At 46.6% G+C, this 21,034-nt stretch overlaps 2 protein-coding genes across 3 annotated transcripts; one reads left to right on the top strand and one right to left on the bottom strand.

Moving 5' to 3' along the window:
- Positions 1–342: 342 nt before the first annotated feature.
- Positions 343–3,124, bottom strand: ELL3 (elongation factor for RNA polymerase II 3). Its single transcript, XM_052660056.1, has 11 exons — positions 2,993–3,124; positions 2,723–2,758; positions 2,259–2,374; positions 1,934–2,135; positions 1,774–1,853; positions 1,570–1,645; positions 1,215–1,389; positions 1,084–1,126; positions 804–975; positions 532–576; positions 343–453 (listed from the first exon to the last, which is right to left on the bottom strand). The coding sequence occupies exons 1-11, from the start codon at positions 3,122–3,124 to the stop codon at positions 343–345; spliced, it is 1,188 nt and encodes a 395-aa protein (XP_052516016.1).
- A 15,695-nt stretch (positions 3,125–18,819) lies between these two features.
- On the top strand, positions 18,820–20,567 carry SERF2 (small EDRK-rich factor 2). 2 transcript variants are annotated; one of them, XR_008201226.1, is made up of 3 exons: positions 18,820–18,869; positions 19,499–19,607; positions 20,229–20,258. XR_008201226.1 is itself a non-coding variant. In XM_052659589.1 (3 exons), the coding sequence occupies exons 1-3, from the start codon at positions 18,863–18,865 to the stop codon at positions 20,489–20,491; spliced, it is 402 nt and encodes a 133-aa protein (XP_052515549.1). In that variant the 3' UTR covers positions 20,492–20,567. The 2 variants fall into 2 exon arrangements, 1 of the variants encoding a protein (XP_052515549.1); XM_052659589.1 differs by having other exon boundaries at positions 18,863–18,869; positions 20,206–20,567.
- Positions 20,568–21,034: the final 467 nt, after the last annotated feature.

Consider the following 21,034-nt stretch of genomic DNA (forward strand, 5'->3'; position numbering starts at 1 on the left):
TAAATTCTAATGTTCTCAAGATATCTTGTCTTGGAAATGGTGTCATTTCTCAGGATTTGAAAATGACTTGGCTGAACTAAAGGTGGAGAAGCCAAGCCTCTGCTACTTTGCCTAGTTTTCAGTTACGGGATAACTCCTGGCACAGCTGTGGAGTCTTGGCACTGTGCCCATGCCCTAAAAATTTAAATATGGTAATAATGAGAACCAAACCTCAAGAACCTAGAGCAGCTCTCCTACTTGCCATTATGGACTCAGCAAGATGAAGAGCAGACAACTGTCCTCTTAATTAATAGCTGCTTTTTTCTTTCATATCACACTAGGGTAAAGAGCCATGTGTCAGCTTCAGCTGCCCCTGTTCTTTTCCTCAAACTCCAAGATGAGACCTTTGATGTGGGACAGTTTCTGATGCAAGTACTCACAGCGGCGCTTCTCTTCCCTGTAACCTGGGTACCGCTGCAGAGAAAAAGCGCCCATGTCAAAAAAAAAAAGTCAATTCTGCATTCTTGCTACCATTCCCAGGCCCAGTCTTACCTTCCTGAACTTTTTATATTCCTGGACTATCTTTTCTTCCAGCACCTGAAACAGAAAATGTTAGCACCAAGTTTAACCTTGAGAAAAAAATCTCCAGCTCTCTTAGGGACTAAAGTAACTTCTCATTATGCCAAATTAGGCAGACTAATTTTTCTCTCTAAACAGACTTGCTTCTCACTTTTTGTCATTGAACAAACACACTTATGGGCAATTAGCAGGGAGTTTATGGCCAGCAGAACTTGAAAGCCAGCCTGGGTTCATCCAGTCCTTACCTTGTGTTCTGGAGTTCCTCGCTGAACATTGTTCATCTCAGCTGCCAGCTCTATGAACCTTTGGCTTGCAGCCCCAACACGAGCATGCAGGATGCGATATTCGGCATAATCTGTCTCAAAGTCCTGCTCATAGGCATGTTGCTGTTCTGCACTGTGGATGGCCCTGTATTGCCTGCCAGGAGCAGCGTGTTGTCACTATCAGTATCATTGACCCCCCCAAAGCTTCCAGCTCCCAGGAATGCACAAGGCTTGATAAAATTGGAAATGGCAAGGGACTCACAGGAGGTAATCTGGTACTTCTTCAGGGCTTGGGGATTCAGAATCTAGAAAGGAAACAAGACATGAAGGTGATGATAACGCTTTTTTTTTTTCCCTCCCCACTATGGCAGTTTCACCCTCTCTTTAACTCACCTGCTTGAACTGAGGGACTGTGTTCCAGCCTGGGACCCATGTCTTCATCTTTATCTTCTTGCTCCCAATCTTCCTCCTGTAAGTCCTGACTGGGCAGTCCTTGTAGGGGACTTGGAGCTAGAGTTCTGAGCCTCTTTTGTTTTAATTCTACCGTAGCTGCAGGCGCTGAACGTTTCTGTTGGGAACATATCTCAGGAACATAAACAGTAATCCAGAAGCCTCCTATTCTGCCCTTCTCTCAAAACTTACTTCCATATAATGAGCTCTGGGAGCATGAAAATGATAAGCTCTCAGTTTTAAAATGTTAGCCTCACTGGACACAACTCTTAGAAAAACCCTTGCTATTACAACTTACCTTGTCCACATGTTTCTGGCTGGCAGAGGGAGGCAGTGCCTGATCAGGATCTCTGTTTGGAAGAAGGGTCTGGTTCCTAGGAGAGGGAATAGGAGAGATCAAGCCCAGGGTAGAAAGTAGGGCTCCATCTCTTATCACAGCAGTTAGAGTGGCGATTAGAGAATTCCGGAGCGTCCTGGGTTAGTCCCACCCTGCCCCAAGTACCTCACTTCCCACTGTGCCACGTGTTCCCTTGAGGATCCTGGGAGTGACTGTCCTTGGCTGCTTGCCAGTGGGTCTGGCACCTGGCAGGGAAAGTGGCAGGGGCACATGGCTTCAGGCTTTGCCCCACTTTATCCTAACTCCCTGCACTTTCTGGCCTCACCTCTTCTAGTGCCATCTGTGACTGTGAAATTGTGTTTCCTTCAGGATAGTCTCCCACATTCTGCCAGCTCTTACGATCCCTGGCATCTTCAGTCCGGTTGTGTCTCTGAACTGCAGATGGAGCTGGGATAGAATCCATAGCTGCCCAAATCGTGAGGCGCCCCCTGAGTGGACCCAGGCAGTGGAGGCGGTTAGGACCAGACCTGGGAAAAGGTGGTTAAAAAAAACCAACACATAAAACAGGAGGGTGGAGAACTTTTAAGGAACTGTGGACATCCCCTTCCCTGACCTACCACAAGTTCTTACCTGCTACCCATTTCCCTTACCTGCCTAGGCGCTGGCACACAAGGTCCAAGCCTGGACCACCAGGGCCCTCCTGGCCACACTGAGACACTATGAAGGAAAAGAGGCAGGACCAGTGGGGACCTGGGAGCCTCAGGTACTGTGGGTGAAAGGAGACAGTAAACCCCATGAAAGTCAGTTCCTCCTCCCCAACCAGTGCTGTTCCTCCCCGAGCCAGCCGAAGACTGAAGATGGGTCCCATGGGGCTCGTTAGCACACGAGGTGCAGCTGGGCCCGAGTTCCTCAGGAGGTTAAGTCGCCGCAGTCTCTTCAACTGCAGCCTCTTGGGACCAACCCCAGCAGCCCCGATTTCCCCCATTTTGGGTTCAGTTCTCGAAACTTCATCAGACCGTGACTGCTCTCAGCCTCCCGCCCTGACGATCCCTTCGTGAAGCCCATGTCTGTTCTCCCTGCACTTCACCTCCACACACCCCAGACCCGCGCTTACCCCTCGGTTGCCTTGGAAAGCAATCACTGGCCGAACCTGCGGGCAGAGCACAGACTTGAGCCAAGAGCAGCAGAAACGGCGTCCCCAGGATCCGGCGTCGGGAGCCCGGGGTGGGGGGACTTGCCTAGCGGGCTTCACTTGGAGAGTTGGGGAGGCCAGAGCCCGAGGATGCTGCTCTCCATCCCCAGGTTCCTTCGCCGGGGTCGCCGGCTGAGACCCGACCTCCGGACAGGCAGGGGATAGAGAGGATGGGGCCCAGGCCAGCCGTACCTGTTGCTGATGACACTCTTGCAGCGCTCGCAGCGCTGCGTCGTTGAGCCTGAGCAGTAGGAGGCTGGTCCGGGCAGCCGGGGTGAAGCAGAGCTGGAGCTTCCCACTCAGAAGCTCCTGGGGTCCCTCCATAGCTGCGAGGTTCAGGGGCAGGTAGAGCGCGAGCCACCGACCCGGGCCACTACCACCTCGGCTGTGCAGGGCTAGGCTGGCACACCCTGGCGCCCAGGTAGGCCCCGCCCTCCGCCGGGACCCCACCTCCGGCCCCACCCACAGCCGGCGCCACCCCAGGGATTTCCCAGTCGCCGGGGGCGGCACCTCGCTCTCCCCCAGATGTTAGCAGCACCAACCCCAGCGGTGTTTTCTTGGATGGGCGGGCAGCTCTTAGGGCTTTCGGAAGAGGCTCTCCCAGTTCCGGAGAGAAAGTCTGCGGCCAGCTTCAGACGCCTCACCCGAGTCCCCATTCCTGCCTGAGTTTTTCTGCCTAACCTGAACTCAAGAGCTGCGGTCTCTAAGTGAAGCTGAACCTGCAACCCCCTAGAGGGTTTTAGGTGCAGAAGGGCGAGAGATAGCTACTGGTTGCTGGGCGGGGCCAGCTCATCACGCCAAGAGCCCCAAGGAACCAGAGGAGGGCAGACCCGAGGGGCGATTCCCGCGGCCAGCACCTGGCATAGCCCTTTGGCTTTTCCCAGCCGCGGTACTGCTGCTGATCCGAAACCGGCTTCTAACTAAGAATGAAGAGGAAATCGGGCCAGGTGGGTGTGGCGGCAGGAGAGAAGCTTGACTTCTCAAGCTGGAGCGCTCCCCATCGATCCGCAGAGATGCGGGCAGTGGTTGATGGCAGGGGAGTCGCAGGACAGACAGGAGACAGAGCTCAGTCCCAGGTCTCCCCTCGTGACCTGTACATGGGAGATTGGTGGAGACTGGTGTGAAAGAGAGCTGGCTCATTCCCTCGGGAGGACCAAGAGGTGCCGCGAAGTTGCCAGACATCCCAGAGGTGCAGATCCTGGTTCAGTGAACCTCAGGACCAATAATCTCCTGTCGGCCCTTTATGTTTCCACTTGGCCCTGTTTCCCAAAAGCCCTGGTGGTGTTCTCTTTCCTGGCCAGGATACCTCTGCTAAATCCCTGATGACCTTAATGCCCTTACATTTGTGAAAACTCATCAAACTGTACACTTAAAATGTATCTTTTAATGTCAGTAAATATACCTCAATAACGTTTCTTTCTTTCTTTCTTTTTTCTTTTTTTTAAGTGAAAGCTCAGAGTGGTGACTACCAGGGAACTCCCTAAAGTTGATTTTTAAATCTAACTTCCAACAACAAAACATTGACCTAGCCCTCTCCTCAGGCTGTCTGCTTCTCTGGGTAACAATTTCCTAATTTGATAAACAGTTGTGGCAGTGGATAGAGCTGGTTTCCCAGGGTCCTTTTGATTCTCAGATGATATCTGTGGCCTTTTGTTGGATTTTCCTAGATTTAAACTCAAAGGAGTGATTATAATGGTTAAAATGTCCAAAGAGGAGAGAAGAAGCAATGCTGTAAGAGGCAACTAGGGAAGACATTTGAGGAAGAGAGAAGGGAGGTGGGGATCTAACAGTGCGTCAGGATCTCTGTATGTTACTTAATCCCTACAGTAACTTTTTAGAGTGAGTATCATTATCCACATTTTTCATTTATTCATTCAACAAATATTTACTGAGCACTTACTCTGTCCCTGATGCTGTACTAGATCCTTGGGATACATCAATGAACAGATTCTTGTTTTGAGAGAGCTTATATCCTAGAAGGGAAGGAGACACTAGATATGCATCAAAGAAATAAACATGAGAAATAAGGTGAATATTAGAAAAAAAGATAAAGAAAAAAATTTTTTTAATTTTTAAGTAAAAACAAAACAAAAATATAGTATATGTTAAAAGGTAATAGCTATAGTAAAAAAAAAAGAAAAGAGAAAGAGAGAGAGCAAGGTGAAAGGTAGAAGGTTTAGAAATGGAGGAGGAAGAAGAGGAGGGTGGAGAGGGCTGACTGTATATTAAGTAAGATGATTCAAGAAGGCCTTCTGGAGAAAAGGAAATTTGAGCAATGTCTTTTTTTTTTTTTTTTTTTAATGGCCATGCTGCATGGCTTGCAGAATCTTAGTTCCGCAACCAGGTTTTGAACCCAGGCCCTCAGCAGTGAAACCACTGAGTCCTAACCACTGGATCACTAAGGAATTCACCCCCCACACAGGCACCTTTTTTTCTAGTGGGAGCAATGTCTTAAAGGAAGTGAGGGGACTGGCCAAGCTACACAGTTGGAGGAACTGTTTTCTAGGCACAGGAACTAACTAGCCTGTGCAAACTCTGTAAGTCAGGAGTATGTGTGGATACTGTGAGGAACAGCTGAGGCCAGTGTAACAGGAACAAGGTAACTGAGGAAGACAGTAGTGAGAGATGAAGTCAGGAAGGTAAGAAGCAGGGGTAGGTCCTTGTGGGCCACTGTAAGGACTTTGGCTTTTACTTGGAGTGAAATGAGGAGTCAAAGTAGGGTTTTGAGCAGAGGAATCACATGAAGTCACTTCTATTTTTAAAGGCTCACTGTGGCTGCTGTTAAGAATAGACTGTAGGGGACAAGGACAAAAGCAGTATGACCTGTTAGGAGACTATTGCAGTAATCCAAGCTAGAGATGGTGGCAAATTGCACCAGGACCAGAGGTGGGAGAAGGGATAGGGTTCTGGACATATTGAGGGTAGAGCCGACAGGATTCCCTGATGGATTGAATGTGATGCATGTGATAGAGAAATGGCATCAAGAATAACTGGGATTTTTGGCTAGAACAACTAGAAGGATGAAATTGTCATCAACTGAGGTAGGAAACATAGCTGGTGGAATAGGGTTAGTTCTGAACACTTTGAGTTTGTTAGAATCCACATGGGGGTGTGGAGCATGAAGTTGTATAGATAAGTTTGGAGATGGTGAGGAATGACTGGGCTAGAAATGTAAACTTGGTAGCATTAAACAGATAAATGCTGTTCAGTTCAGTTCAGTTCAGTCGCTCAGTCGTGTCCGACTCTTTGCGACCCCATGAATCGCAGCACGCCAGGCCTCCCTGTCCATCACCAACTCCTGGAGTTCACTCAGACTCGCGTCCATCGAGTCAGCGATGCCATCCAGCCATCTCATCCTCTGTCGTCCCCTTCTTCTCCTGCCCCCAATCCCTCCCAGCATCGAAGTTTTTTCCAATGAGTCAACTCTTCGCATGAGGTGGTTAGGTTGGTATAAAAGTGATTGCAGTTTTGCATTGTTGAACTTCACCATTTGACATTGGAACCACCAACTGAGAGACTCACTGAAGCTGATCCTCTTACAACTACACGAGAAGTTGCTCAAGAACTCACTGTCGACCATTCTACAGTCATTTGGCATTTGAAACAAACTGGAAAGTTGAAAAAGCTCGATAAGTGTGTGCCTCATGAGCTGACAGAAAATTAAAAAATCATCATTTTGAAGTGTCATCTTCTCTTATTCTATTCAACAACAACGAACCATTTCTTGATCGGATTGTGATGTGCAATGAAAAGTGGATTGTATACGACAAACAACAACTGGCAATGGCCAACTCAGTGGTCGGACCTAGAAGAAGCTCCAAAGCACTTCCCAAAGCCAAACTGGCACCAAAAAAAGGTCATGGTCATTGTTTAGTGGTCTGCTGCCAGTCTGATCCACTAGAGCTTTCTGAATCCCAGCGAAACTGTTACATCTGTAAAGTATGTTCAGCAAATCGATGAGATGCACCAAAAACTGCCACACACTGCAGCTGGCATTGGTCAACAGAAAGGGCCCAGTTCTCCTCCACAGCAATGCTGGACCACATGGCTCACACGCTTCCAAAGCTGAACAAATTGGGGTTCAAAGTTTTGCCTCATCCGCCATATTCAACTGACCTCTTGCCAACCAACTACCACAACTTTTTTGCAGGGAAAATGCTTCCACAACCAGCAAGGAGGCAGAAAATGCTTTCCTAAAGTTCCTCAAATCCTGAAGCACATATCTTTATGCTACAGGGATAAACCAACTTATTTTTCATTGGCAAAAATGTGTTGATTGTAATGGTTCCTATTTTGATTAATAAAGATGTGTTTGGAGCCTAGTTACAACGATTTAAAATTCACAATTGAAAACCACAATTACATTTTCACCAACCTAATATTTAAAACAATAGGACAGGATTACTCATCCAAGAAGACAGAGATGAGACTAAAGGACAACACCCTAGGGTACTCCAATCTCTAGAAATAAGTCAGGGGGAAGAAAAGTAAAGGCGATAGAAAGGCAGGGAGAAAGGAGGGAAAAGAGAGTGTGATGTTCTGAAAGCCAAGGGAAAACCATGTTTCAAAGAAAAGAGAACTGTGTCAAATGCCATAGATAGGGACTTCCCTGGTGGTCCAGCGGCTAAGACTCCGAATTCCCAGTGCAAGGGGCCCTGGGTTGATCCCTGGCCAGGGAACTAGATCCTACATGCCATAACTAAAGATCCCAAGTGCTACAACTAAGACCTGGGGTGGCCAAATAAATAAGAAATAAATTTTTTAGAATGCTACAGACAGGCCAAGTAAAATGAAGATTAAGAAATGACCATTGTGATGAAAATATTTTAAAACTGACAGTAGTGGTGGGTGCACACATCTGTGGATTATACTAAAACCCATAAAATTGCACGTACACTTCAAATGGGTTAACTGTATGATATGTGAATTATATTTCAACCATTACAGAAGAAAAAAAGAATTGATCACTGGGTTTAACAATGTGGATTCATTGGTAACCTTCATAAGAGCAGTTCTGGTGAAGTGGTAAGGTGAAAGCCTGATTGGAGAAGGTTTAAAGAGAATGGTAGATAAGGCATTTACAGAGGATATAAGGAACTTAAGCTTTGCTAAATATAGAGCAAAGAAATAGGGAGTCAATTGTTAGGGGAAATAGGATCAAGAGAAAGGTTTATGGTGGGAGAAAGTGCATATTTTTATGCTGGTGGGAATTATTTGGGGAATAGTCCCCAAACTTTGAAGATGTAGGAAAGAGAAGAGGGTTGCTGAAGTGGGGTTCTTGAGTAGAATAGAGGTGGTGGGATCTATTCAGGACTGGCTTTCCAAAGGAGCATGGATGGGTCATCTATAGGAGAGGGCCACATGGACAGAGAAGGTAGGTGCCGGTGCAAAAGATTGGTAGAGGTCTGGATTTCCCTGGTGGCACAGTGGATAAAAATCTGCCTGCCAATACAGGGAACATGAGTTCAGTCCCTGGTCTGGGAAGATTTCATGTCCCATGGGGCAACTACTTAGCCTGTGTGCTACAACTACTGAAGCTCAAGTTCCTAGGGTCTGTGCTCTTGCAACAAGAGAAGCCACTGTAATGAGAGGCCCAAGCACCGCCACGAAGAGTAGCCCCTGCTCACTGCAATTAGAGAAAGCCTGTGCAAAGCAACAAAGACCCAGTGCAGGCAAATATTAAAATAATAAATAAAATTATAAACAAAAAAGACTGGTGGGTGTGGAGAAAGTCTAGGGGAGTGCTCTTCTGATTGCTTCCGTCTTCTCTGTGAAGCAGGAAGCAACTGAGAAAGAGTATGAGAATGAAGCAATAGGAGTTGAGGGATAAAAAGGGTGTGAAATAATTGCCTAGAAGGGTGAGTGAGTTAGGAATGTGCCCAATACTAAGGACTGAAAAGAAAACTGAAGTTTAGAGACGCTTACCCAGGGTCACGGAGCAGAGGTTCTAAAACTGTGTCTGCAGATCACAGAACTTAGGAATTCTGTGAACTTGGAAAGGGGACAATTACACCCTTTATTTTCACTAAGGCAATGGCACCCCACTCCAGTACTCCTGCCTGGAAAATCCCACGGACAGAGGAGCCTGGTAGGCTGCAGTCCATGGGGTCGCTCTGAGCGACTTCACTTTCACTTTTCACTTTCATGCATTGGAGGAGGAAATGGCAACCCACTCCAGTGTTCTTGCCTGGAGAATCCCAGGGACAGGAGAGCCTGATGGGCTGCTGTCTCTGGGGTCACACAGAGTCGGACACGACTGAAGTGACTTAGCTGCAGCAGCAACCCTAATAAAATGTAACATTTCTTTCAGTTATGAATGTAGGCTCAAACCACTTGTACTGGCAGTAATGATGTTCTCACAAAGAGAAATGAGAAGTATTTTCATTTCATATCACATTTGTTGGAGTGATAGCTAAACCCCATTTGCGCTCATCACCACTTTATAATTACAATTGTTATTACCATTACAATTCTTATTGCCTCGATCTTTTATATTATGAATTGATAAAAATGCAGTTACTATACCAGAAGCATGTTAATATTTTGATAACTATATATGAATATAATCAATTATAACATTTATGATCCCATGTAGTCTTCATTTTTTAATTGTGGCAAAATACACATAATAAAATTTACCATCTTCCCCATTTTTAAACGTACAGCTCAGTAGTGTTAATAGTACAGTAGTGTTAGTAGTAGGGGTTCCTAAGTGGCTCAGTGGTAAAGAAACCACATGTCAATACAGGAGACCCTGGAGACACAGGTTTGATCCCTGGGTCAGGAAGATCCCCTGGAGGAGGAAATGGCAACCCACTCCAGTATTTTTGACTGGAGTATTCTATGGACAGAGGAGCCTGGCAAGGTATATGGTCCATGAGGTTGCAAAGAGTTGGACATGACTTAGCAACTGAGCGCACACACCGTGTTAGTTGTACAGAGCTTGCACACTGCTGTGCAACCAATCTTCAGAACTCTTTTCACCTTGTAAAACTGAAACTCTGTACTTGTTAAACAAGAACTCTTCATTTCCCCCTCCTCCCAGTTCCCACCAACAGAAAGTCCCTTCTCCTTCCTGTTTCACTGAATGTGACTACTCTAGATACCTCATAAGTGCAGTCATATAGTATTTGTCTTTTTGTGACTGGCTTATTTCACTTTGCATACTGTCTTCGAGGCTCATCCATGTTGTAGCATCTGTCAGGATTTCCTTCCTTTTTAAGGCTGAATACGATTCCATTGTATGTATATCCTACATTTTCTATGACCATTAATCTGTCAATAGACATCTGGGTTGCTTCTTATTGTTTGGCTATTGTGAATAATGCTGCTATGAATATGGATGTACCGATACCTTGGGTGTATTTTTTAAAATATTTATTTTATTTTTGGCTGTGCTGCATCTTCATTGCTGCCCTTGGGCTTCCTCTAGTTGTAAAGAGTGGGGGCTTCTCTTTAGTTGTGCGTAGGCTTCTGGTTGGGATGGCTTTTCCTGTTGCAGATCACAGGCTCTACGGTGCTCAGTAGTTGAGGAGCACAGCTTTAGTTGCTCCACAGCATGTGGAATCTTCTTGAGCAGGTATTGAACCCATGTCTCCACCAATGGCAGGTGGATTCTTAACCACTGGACCAGCATGGAAGTCCCCCATTGGTGTATTTTAAACCTTTTTTTAGAAGGGATCCTTAAACTTCACCAGACTGCTTTTTTGCCTAATTTTCTGGACTATTTCTTCAACTTTTATCTTCCAACTCTTCTTCATATTTTTAATTTCCAAGAGCTGTTTATTCTGTTCATTTTTTTTTTTTTTTCCCCTAGCTCCCCTGTTTTTGTTCAATATCCTCTTCACTTCTAAGGATACTAATTATAGTCCCCTCTCCCCACCCCTTTTTTTTTTGTTCCTGTAATTGTTTTTAATCCTCTGAGAGCTTACTTTCTGTTTCTGTTTTGCTTTGACCTATTTTTATGTTGAGTGTTTTTTCTTCAGTGCTTGCTGATCCTCATCTCTCCAAGGCACTAAAATCTAACTAGAAGTTTAGTATGCATGGAGAGGACTGGTTGCACTTTACAATAAAATTACTGGATCATTTCATTATGTGATCCCTCCAATTAATTTAGTTATTCAAGCTTTTCCCCATCTCAGGGCCTTGGCATATGCTATTTCTATTGTTTGTATATTGCTTAAAAAGTATTTGGAGGAAGTAACAGAAATCCGACTCAAGACACTTTACTCAAAAAACAAATACGGTGGTTTTCATAGCAGGAAGCTCAGAGAGAGAACAAATGTTACAGTTGATTTATTCAGTGGCCCAAGAGCATCATCAAGGACCCAATTTCCTTCTGCCACTCACTTTGCTTCAACTTAAGGATTGTGCTTCAAAGTCAAAGAAGCCAAAAGCAGTTAAGGCCTATGTGAATGAATCCTTATTCAAGTCAATGAGAAAGAGCTCCACAGTGGAAAAAAAGTCCCTCCCTTTGGTCTTGTTACCAAAAACTAGGCCTCTCTGTACACTGGTGGCAAATCAGATCCTTGAGACAGGGTTTCCCTCATGGTTCAGCGGTAAAAAAATTCCTCTGCAATGCAGGAGATGCTAGGTCAGGAAGATCCTTTGAAGAAAGAAATGGCAACCCACTCCAGTAATCTTGCCTGGGAAATCCTATGGGCAGAGGAGCCTGGCAGGCTACAAGGGGTTGCAAAAGAGTCACACATGACTGAGCAACTTAAAAAACAGCAACAACAACAAAAACAAATCTTGGAGACAGAGTTTTGGGGTTGATTTTGTAGATCTTTTTTTTCTTCTCTTGTATTTCTTGACTATATAAGTCCCTTTAACAGGACACAGAGTTTTGGATGAAGCAGAAAAGGATAGCCTTATTGATGCACTGGGCTTCTCTCTTGAAAAACTGTCTCCACCCCAGAGAAGTTGGGGTCTGACAAGATCAGGGTGTGAGCAGGGCTTGCACGCCTTTAATATCCTCTCAGGTGGTTGATCTCCTAATCTTTTTAAAAACATCTTATTTATTGTTGACTGTGCTGGGTCTTCATTACTGGGTGGGCTTTTCTCTAGTGAGGCAGCTCTAGGGGCTAGTTTCAGCAGGTGGACTCAATAGTTGCAACTCCCAGGCTCTGGAGCACAGGCTTAATAGTTGTGGTGAACTAGTTGCTCCAAGGCATGTGGGATCTTCCTGGATCAGGGATTGAACCTGTGTCTCCTGCATCGGCATGTGGGTTCTTTTAACACTGAGCCACCAGGGAAGCCCCTCAATCTCCTGGTTTCTTGGCTTCTCCTCCCTCAATTATCAAGTGTTCCAAACACGGAGGCTGGAGTCTTGCCTACAAGAAATGGGGAACAGAAAGGCTTCCATCTTTGGGAACCCCAGAGGGCTCTGCTAAACCTAGCAGATCACTTCATTCTGATCAGACCTATTTAGGTAACATGCTAACTCCTGAACCAATAACTGTCACCAGATGAATACCATGCAGGGTTTAGGGAGGGATTCCTGAGCTAATCAAGGCTAAGAGTGATGAATTTATTTTGATTGACCTAGTGATTCAGATCCACCCTTGGAAATTAGGGAGGAAGGAAAGAAGTTCCTAAAACTATTGCTCTTCTTTGTTAAAGGGGATATGTTAGAAATGTTAGGGATTCAGCTGCATGGCTGGAACCCTCTTCTACTTTCCCTACAACTGGCTCCAGGCCTCAGTTTAAAAGTGACCACAGGGAATTCCTTGGTGGTTCAGTGGTTAGGACTCCATGCTCTAACTGCAGAGGCCCCAGGTTTGATCCCTGGTTGGGAAACTAAGATGTCATAAGCTGCGTGGCACAGCCAAAAAAAAAAAAGTCAACACAGAAGTGGGTTTTTCCCATTATTCTTTGTCCTTACACTTTTGTTTCTCTTTTAACACCTAAAGTAAGCTATAATTTCATATTCTTTGGTTTGGCTACTTGTAAATTGTTAAGTCTCCTCCACTAAAGTGTTGGGCTACCCTGCTGGCTCAGACGGTAAAGAACCTGCCTGCAATGCAGGAGACCTGCGTTTGATCCCTGAGTCGGGAAGATCTGGAGAAGGGAAATGGCTACCCACTCCAGTATTCTTGCTTGGAGAATTCCATGAAGAATATGAATGAACCCAGGAATCGATAGTATCTTCCTCTCTAACTGAATCTCCAAATATATATATATTAATATTTCCTTTTATTTATTCATTTGGCTCCAACGGGTCTTAGTTGTGGCACACAGGATCCTCGATCTTCATTGTGGCACGTGGGATCTTCAGGTATGTCACGCAAACTCTTAGTTGTGGCACGTAGGATCTAGGTGGTGAGTTCAGAGTCTTAGCCTCTTGGATCACCAGGGCAATTTCTCCAAAAATATATTCTGAAGCTGCACACTCTTGCCATTTCTGCTGACACCATTTCAGCCCAAGTGACTATCTCCTGTGCCCTGAGGTAATAGACATCTTTTTATCTGTCTAGCATCCTCCTTTTCTGGGGAGGAAACTCTTTCTTTGATAAACCTGTTCCTTCCCCATACTAACCAAATGATTAGCAGAACCAAATGGTTCTGCTGGGGGCTGCTCTCATTATATTCTGCTTCACAACCACCTCCCCACCACAAAGGTGGGCACCTAAACCATCAGAGCTCTGACTCGGGTTTTAAACATTGAATTTAAAGGAAGAGACTCAGAACTTCTCTCTTGGACATGGTGTGAAATTTGAGGGTAGGGACCATTTGTAGCCATTTGCTATCATGTCAAAGGATCTGGACCTGAGAAAACAGAGGAAAAATAAGAGACAGGGAGGCATCCCCCGTTATTGGTTTTAGTTTCCGCTACAATCATTCATGGGATTCCAGTTGAGCTATTCCAAATCCTGAAAGGTGATGCTGTTAAAGTGCTGCACTCGATATGCCAGCAAATTTGGAAAACTCAGCAGTGGCCACAGGACTGGAAAAGGTCAGTTTTCATTCCAATCCCAAAGAAAGGCAATGCCAAAGAATGCTCAAACTACCGCACAATTGCACTCATCTCACATGCTAGTAAAGTAATGCTCAAAATTCTCCAAAGAAAGGCAACGCCAAAGAATGCTCAAACTACTGCACAATTGCACTCATCTCATATGCTAGTAAAGTAATGCTCAAAATTCTCCAAGCCAGGCTTCAGCAATACGTGAACCGTGAACTTCCAGATGTTCAAGCTGGTTTTAGAATAGGCAGAGGAACCAGAGATCAAATTGACAACATCCGCTGGATCATGGAAAAAGCAAGAGAGTTCCAGAAAAACATCTATTTCTGCTTTATTGACTATGCCAAAGCCTTTGACTGTGTGGATCACAATAAACTGTGGAAAATTCTGAAAGAGATGGGAATACCAGACCACCTGACTTGCCTCTTGAGAAACCTATATGCAGGTCAGGAAGCAACAGTTAGAACTGGACATGGAACAACAGACTGGTTCCAAATAGGAAAAGGAGTACGTCAAGGCTGTATATTGTCACCCTGCTTATTTAACTTATATGCAGAGTAGATCATGAGAAACGCTGGGCTGGAAGAAGCATAAGCTGGAATCAAGATTGCCGGGAGAAATATCAATAACCTCAGATATGCAGATGACACCACCCTTATGGCAGAAAGTGAAGAGGAACTAAAAAGCCTCTTGATGAAAGTGAAAGTGGAGAGTGAAAAAGTTGGCTTAAAGCTCAACATTCAGAAAACTAAGATCATGGCATCTGGTCCCATCACTTCATGGGAAATAGATGGGGAAATAGTGGAAACAGTGTCAGACTTCATTTTTTGGGGCTCCAAAATCACTGCAGATGGTGGTTGCAGCCATGAAATCAAAAGACGCTTACTTCTTGGAAGGAAAGTTATGACCAACCCAGACAGCATATTCAAAAGCAGAGACATTACTTTGCCAACAAAGGTCCGTCTAGTCAAGGCTATGGTTTTTCCAGTGGTCATGTATGGATGTGAGAGTTGGACTGTGAAGAAAGCTGAGCACCGAAGAATTGATGCTTTTGAACTGTGGTGTTGGAGAAGACTCTTGAGAGTCCCATGGACTGCAAGGAGATCCAACCAGTCCATTCTGAAGGAGATAAGTCCTGGGTGTTCATTGGAAGGACTGATGCTGAAGCTGAAACTCCAATACTTTGGCCACCTCATGTGAAGAGTTGACTCATTGGAAAAGACTCTGATGCTGGGAGGGATTGGGGGCAGGAGAAGAAGGGGACAACAGAGGATGAGATGGCTGGATGGCATCACCGACTTGATGGACATGAGTTTGAGTAAACTCTGGGAGTTGGTGATGGACAGGGAGGCCTGGCATGCTGCGATTCATGGGGTCCCAGAGTCGGACACGACTGAGAGCCTGAACTGACTGACTGACTGACAATCATTCACATTGCAGCCCATGCCCTAGTTTGGTTATATAAACCAACAAATTCCCTTCATTTCAATGATCTGTTACCGAATTAGGCCTAGCATCCTGGATGTCTGTGAGAGCCTCCTGACTCGTCTTCCCATTTCCATTTCTCTGTTCTAATCCACTTTCCTCCCACAGAGTGATATCTTAAAAAAAAAAAAATTACACCCTGATGAATATCAGGGGCTGGGTTAAACTCTCAGCCGCACCTTTTACTATCTGTGCTTCCTTGAGAAATTTATTTAACCTGACAGTGCCAAAATTTCTAAATCAGTAGAAAGGGGATCATGACACCTCAAAAGGTCATTGTAAGGTCCAAATAAGAAAAGTATACTTAATATACTTAATGAGCACTCACTTAATGTTAGCTATTAGTGGTATTAGCAGTAGTGACAGATCGTATAACTCCCCTGCCTACTTCCTGACCTAGTTTCATACCATGCTCAACAGGCATCAGTTGGCTTGTCTATTACTTGTCTATACTTATCTATTACCTATGGACTAACCCAGGTGGCATTAGTGGTAAAGAACCCACCTCCCAATGCAGGAGACATAAGACATATGGGTTTACATAGGTTCGATTCCTGGGTTGGCATGCAACCTGATCCAGTATTCTTGTCTGGAGAATCCCATGGACAAAGAAGCCTGATGGGTTATGGTCCACAGGGTCGCAAAGAATTGAACACAACTGAAGCAACTTAGCATGCACACATGCATACTTATATATGTATTATATATAGAGAGAGACCTTCTTCTTTATACTATATGTTCCATGAGTCTGGTGATACATATGTTTTGTTCATTACTGTAAACCTAGTGACTAATACAATAGATCTCTGGTTCCTCTGCCTTTTCTAAAACCAGATTGAACATCTGGAAGTTCATGGTTCACATATTGCTGAAGCCCGGCTTGGAGAATTTTGAGCATTACTTTACTAGTGTGTGAGATGAGTGCAACTGTGCAGTAGTTTGAGCATTCTTTGGCATTGCCTTTCTTTGGGATTGGAATGAAAACTGACCTTTTCCAGTCCTGTGGCCACTGCTGAGTTTTCCAAATTTGCTGGCATATTGAGTGCAGCACTTTCACAGCATCATCTTTTAGGATTTGAAATAGCTCAACTGGAATTCCATCACCTCCACTAGCTTTGTTCGTAGTGATGCTTTCTAAGGCCCACTTGACTTCACATTCCAGGATGTCTGGCTCTAGGTGAGTGATCACACAATCGTGATTATCTTGGTTGTGAAGATCTTTTTTGTACAGTTCTTCTGTGATTCTTGCCACCTCTTCTTAATATCTTCTGCTTCGCGTGCTGCAATTCATGGGGTCGCAAAGAGTCGGACACGACTGAGCAACTGAACTGAATTGAACTGAACTGAATACAATAGATGGTACATCCTTGGTGCTTAACACAATGAATATTTGTCCAAAGAATGAGTGACTTCTTTGGCAATTCCAGGAAAAGTTAGATTAGAAGGAGTTGTGGCAATCAGCCTAGGTTTTGTTAGGACTGGAAATAGACTCTTGAACAAGGGGATAGTGTTGGGTGAGTTAAATAAGAGGAGACTGGTCACAGGGTTGTTCTACTCTCTCTCTCTTCTGGAGCTGATAAAGAGGTAGCATGTGCCAAGAGAGAAATTGCTTCCTCATCCTGCACTATTTCACTCATCCTTGGCTAGCTAGGCTTTCTCCATGGGGCTGGCTCTGTAGTCTCTCTAAACGCACGGGGACCGTGGGAACCTGGGGCTAGGAAACCAGAGCATCCAAATTCTTTTTGTGAACCATGGTCAGTCTGTGGCTCTAGGTCTGTGATGCTGTCCCTATCTTTGAAGTCCAGTTTCCTCATGTACTCACTGTATATGCAGGATCCTTAAATCCCCCCTCACCTCCTTCTCTGCTTCAGAGCCTTGGATCTCCATTTTCTCTAGTTTAGTCCCTAACTCTCAACTCCAACTCCCATCCTGAATTAAAGTGGAAATACTTTCTCTGCCCTCTGACTGTTGGCCAGTGACCATAGTTCTTCACCCCATGGGCCTCTCCTCCTGACATAGCAGCTGGCTCTCCATGAGCCAGTGATCCAAGAGAGAGAGGAAAAGCAAAAGTCACTGTGTCTTTTAACATCAGAAGTGATGAATCACCAGATGCCGTTTTTTTTTTTTTAATTTACTAAAGAAATATGAATTTTGCATTCTATCCTGCATTTGAAACTGATATGGGGAGTTCCCTGGTGGTCTTGTGGTAGGATTTGGTGCTTTCAGACCAGGTTCAATCCCTGGTCAGGGAACTAAAATGTCCACAAGCCCTGCAGGGCAGCACAACTTCTGCCCTCCAAATACAAAAGTTTCAAGTAATAAATAGTAGTAGTTCAGGTGATACCTGGGGATGGCAAAAATTGTGTGGATAGTACTGAATGAGGTTTACTGGCCCCCTCCCCAGGCCAGTTTTATGTTGAGAGAGAAGACAGTTTGTAGTTTTAGCCTCATCTTGGTTTTACTGCGGGCACTAACTGGAGAGGATAAGTTGAAATTTACAACTAATCCTTTCCTGTGAGATTTCCTAAGCGTTTCTCCTTTAACCAGAGAAGGAAATGACAACCCACTCCAGTACTCTCTCTTGGAGAACCCCACGGACAGAAGAGCCTGCTGGCTCCAGTCCGTGGGGTTGCAGAGCGAGAAACGACTGAGCAACTAAAACACTTCTCCTTTATCCAGTGAATTCCTCACGACTGGTGGGGAGTCTTGTAGACATATTAGTGAATCTGGGAATGAGAGGGAGAAATCTAAGCTTCCCGCCCTATTCAACTGCCAATTAAAACCAGGTGTTGCTGGTAGATAAAAGTATAGTGCGGGCAAATGGCAAAGGAGAAATGAACATAGTATGTGCATTTCCCAGTCTCGAGTCCCTGATACAAGGCCCCAGTCTGTGGCTTTGGGGTCTTCAAATACTTCCAAGCTACATATTCAGAGCTTCTGTGGGCAAATGAGCAGGGCCATGATTTTTGTACATACTGGATGTGGCGGCGAGTTTCTATATTGGGAGTTTGGGATGGGCGAACAATATGTTGGAAGGGAGTTTGTTAAGTTGTTCTCGTACATGATTTTGTGCACCCAAGTGTTCAAATAGGTGGTTAGTTGGGAAGGATCCTAAGTAATACCGGCGTTTTGTTCTAGTCTTGGTAACAGCACCAGTCGGACCATCTCAGTCCCCGGGAAGCCTCCCCACTCTGTTCCCCCAGCGCTCCCTCTGGGTGAGTTTGTGTCCCAAACCGTCCCCGTATGAGGTCACTCTGCCAGGTCACGTGCCCGAGCCCGCGGGAGTGCCACATCGCCAGCCGCACCCCTCCATCCCCCCGACCCTGATCACGTGACCTGGCCTACTTTCTCTCCACCCGACCTAACGACTTGCTCGGAAAGCCCCGCCCCACGCAGCGCGCTCGGCCTGCGAACCTCCCCTTCTCGTCCGCCGGAGTTCCAGCGTGGCCCGCGGCCACATGTGTTTCTTCCTGACCAATAGGAATCGGCTCCCGGGCGGGAAGGGGCGGGGAGGAAAAGACGACTTCGTTACGCCGCGAGAAAGGGGCGGGGCCTGTAACGTCGTACTGAACGAGGGGACGCAACGGAGGCAGGCCGGAGCCGTTGCCGTCGCCATGACCCGTGAGCATTGAGACCCCTTCTCTCCTTGCCCTTTTCTCCCCCTTTACCCTGAGCACGACTGCCGAACCTCGGCATTGACCTCCTCTTGGCTTCCCCAGGGAGACCTTTCTCTGGGAGCGCTCTTTAGCCACCCTCACACTCGGAGCCCGGAAATCGACCCTTTGCCCACCGCCACTTCTTGAGAACCTTCCCTCCAACCCCCCCGCTCCTCGGCAGGCAGAGGCCCTCCTCGATTCTCCGCGGTGTGGGAAGGGTTGCGCGCCTGTGATAGACCCAGAGCCCCCTACTCCGGATCCTTGCCCATCCCCCACAGAGACCCAGACCGTCTGCAGACACCGCCACTACCTGTCTGGGTCCTCATGCTGCGCTGAAATTCGAAACACGCCTCCAGCAGGCTCCTCCGAACCGTCCTCTGCCCACTCTCCAGTTTGACCTGCCCTGTGGCAGCCCCCCCGCCCCGCCGCCCTCACTTCCCCCGCCGAATCTGCAGCCCAGGCCCCGAAACGGGCCGGTGTCGGCGCCCCGGGAATGCAGTGTGGGAGCCCACTGGTGTCTGGTGAGGGGAGAGGGTCGCCGGTGTGCGGCCGGAAAGGCCTTCGCGTCTCACCTTTAATTTTTTTTTTCTCTAGGCGGTAACCAGCGCGAGCTTGCCCGCCAGAAGAATATGAAAAAGCAGAGCGACTCGGTTAAAGGAAAGCGCCGAGATGACGGGCTTTCTGCTGCCGCCCGCAAGCAGAGGTAGCCCCAGGGAGGGGAGGGGAGGGTGGGGTGAGGTGAGACCTGGGTTTAGACCGAGGGTTGTACCTGGAAAAGTTAGCTCTGAGCTTATATCTGGACTAGCCGTGAGGGGCAGAGTGCATCGTTTCCTCTAGGGTTTTATTCCTCTCACCCTCTAAATTGTTAGTTCACAGCGATACACGAAGGGACTGGGACGGGTGCTGCCCTCGGTCTGGTTTCTGAGTGCCCCCGGGTCTGACCTTAAGGGCAAGGGCAGGGAGTTTCACATTTCAAATGCAGTAGTGGTTATGACAGCCCCGTACTTTTGGCCCTCCTTGCTGTTCATTTGCCCTCCCTTCTCCCAGCCTTCTCACTGGTGTGGCGGGGTGTGGTACTCGGCACAGAATAGCCTTGGGCCTGTGTGGCCAGACTTCTGACCCCTTGGGCAACAGCCAGATAGAGACTGATTGCCTTTTGAGCCTCAGCTCTCTTCCTCTTGTTCTCCTAGGGTGGGAATACAGCAGCCATATGCTGAATTTTGTCCCATCCACTTCCATCTTATCCTTTGTGCCCTTCATACCCCTGCATCTTGTCCTTTTTGCCCTCTGGTACCTCCCAGTGCCCCATCATCTCTACCCCTAGGGACTCGGAGATCATGCAGCAGAAGCAGAAAAAGGCAAACGAGAAGAAGGAGGAACCCAAGTAGCTTTGTGGCTTCGTGTCCAACCCTCTTGCCCTTCGCCTGTGTGCCTGGAGCCAGTCCCATCACGCTCGCGTTTTCTCCTGTAGTGCTCACAGGTCCCAGCACCGATGGCATTCCCTTTGCCCTGAGTCTGCAGCGGGTCCCTTTTGTGCTTCCTACCCCTCAGGTAGCCTCTCTCCCCCTGGGCCACTCCTGGGGGTGAGGGGGTTACCCTTTCCCAGTGTTTTTTATTCCTGTGGGGCTCACCCCAAAGTATTAAAAGTAGCTTTGTAATTCCTTGAGCGCCTGGTTTGACTGGGGATTTGGGGGGATGGGGATGGAGGAATGGCTGCCCTTTCCCACCAAAAGGGAAGGGAATTTCATACTCTGAAAGGTTGTGAATATGTAGGTTAAGTTTAAACATCACAGAAAAATTCTTTATTGTACTGCAACAGACAGACAGGTATTGGGTATGTGGTAGAGAAATCCTCTAAGAGCCGTAGGGACTTCTTTTTTGTGGTTTTTGTCCCCCATTCAGACCTGGAACATCATCCTGAGGAAGGAGCTGAGGCCCTGAGAAGGAAGGCTGCAAGACCTAGATTTATGCTCCCTCTTCCTCATTCTTCCTCAGTTTGTGCCTAGGCTTGAAAGTTGGCCCAAACCCTGCTGCTGACGGAGTTCCCGTGGTTAGCTGCTCTCAAGTGTTCACATTCTCTTCTGTCATTCCTCATGGAGTGAGAGTAGATGTTCTCTTCCCATTGCGTTT

Source organism: Budorcas taxicolor, chromosome 21, assembly GCF_023091745.1.
Source record: "Budorcas taxicolor isolate Tak-1 chromosome 21, Takin1.1, whole genome shotgun sequence".
Lineage (NCBI taxonomy): Eukaryota > Metazoa > Chordata > Mammalia > Artiodactyla > Bovidae > Budorcas > Budorcas taxicolor.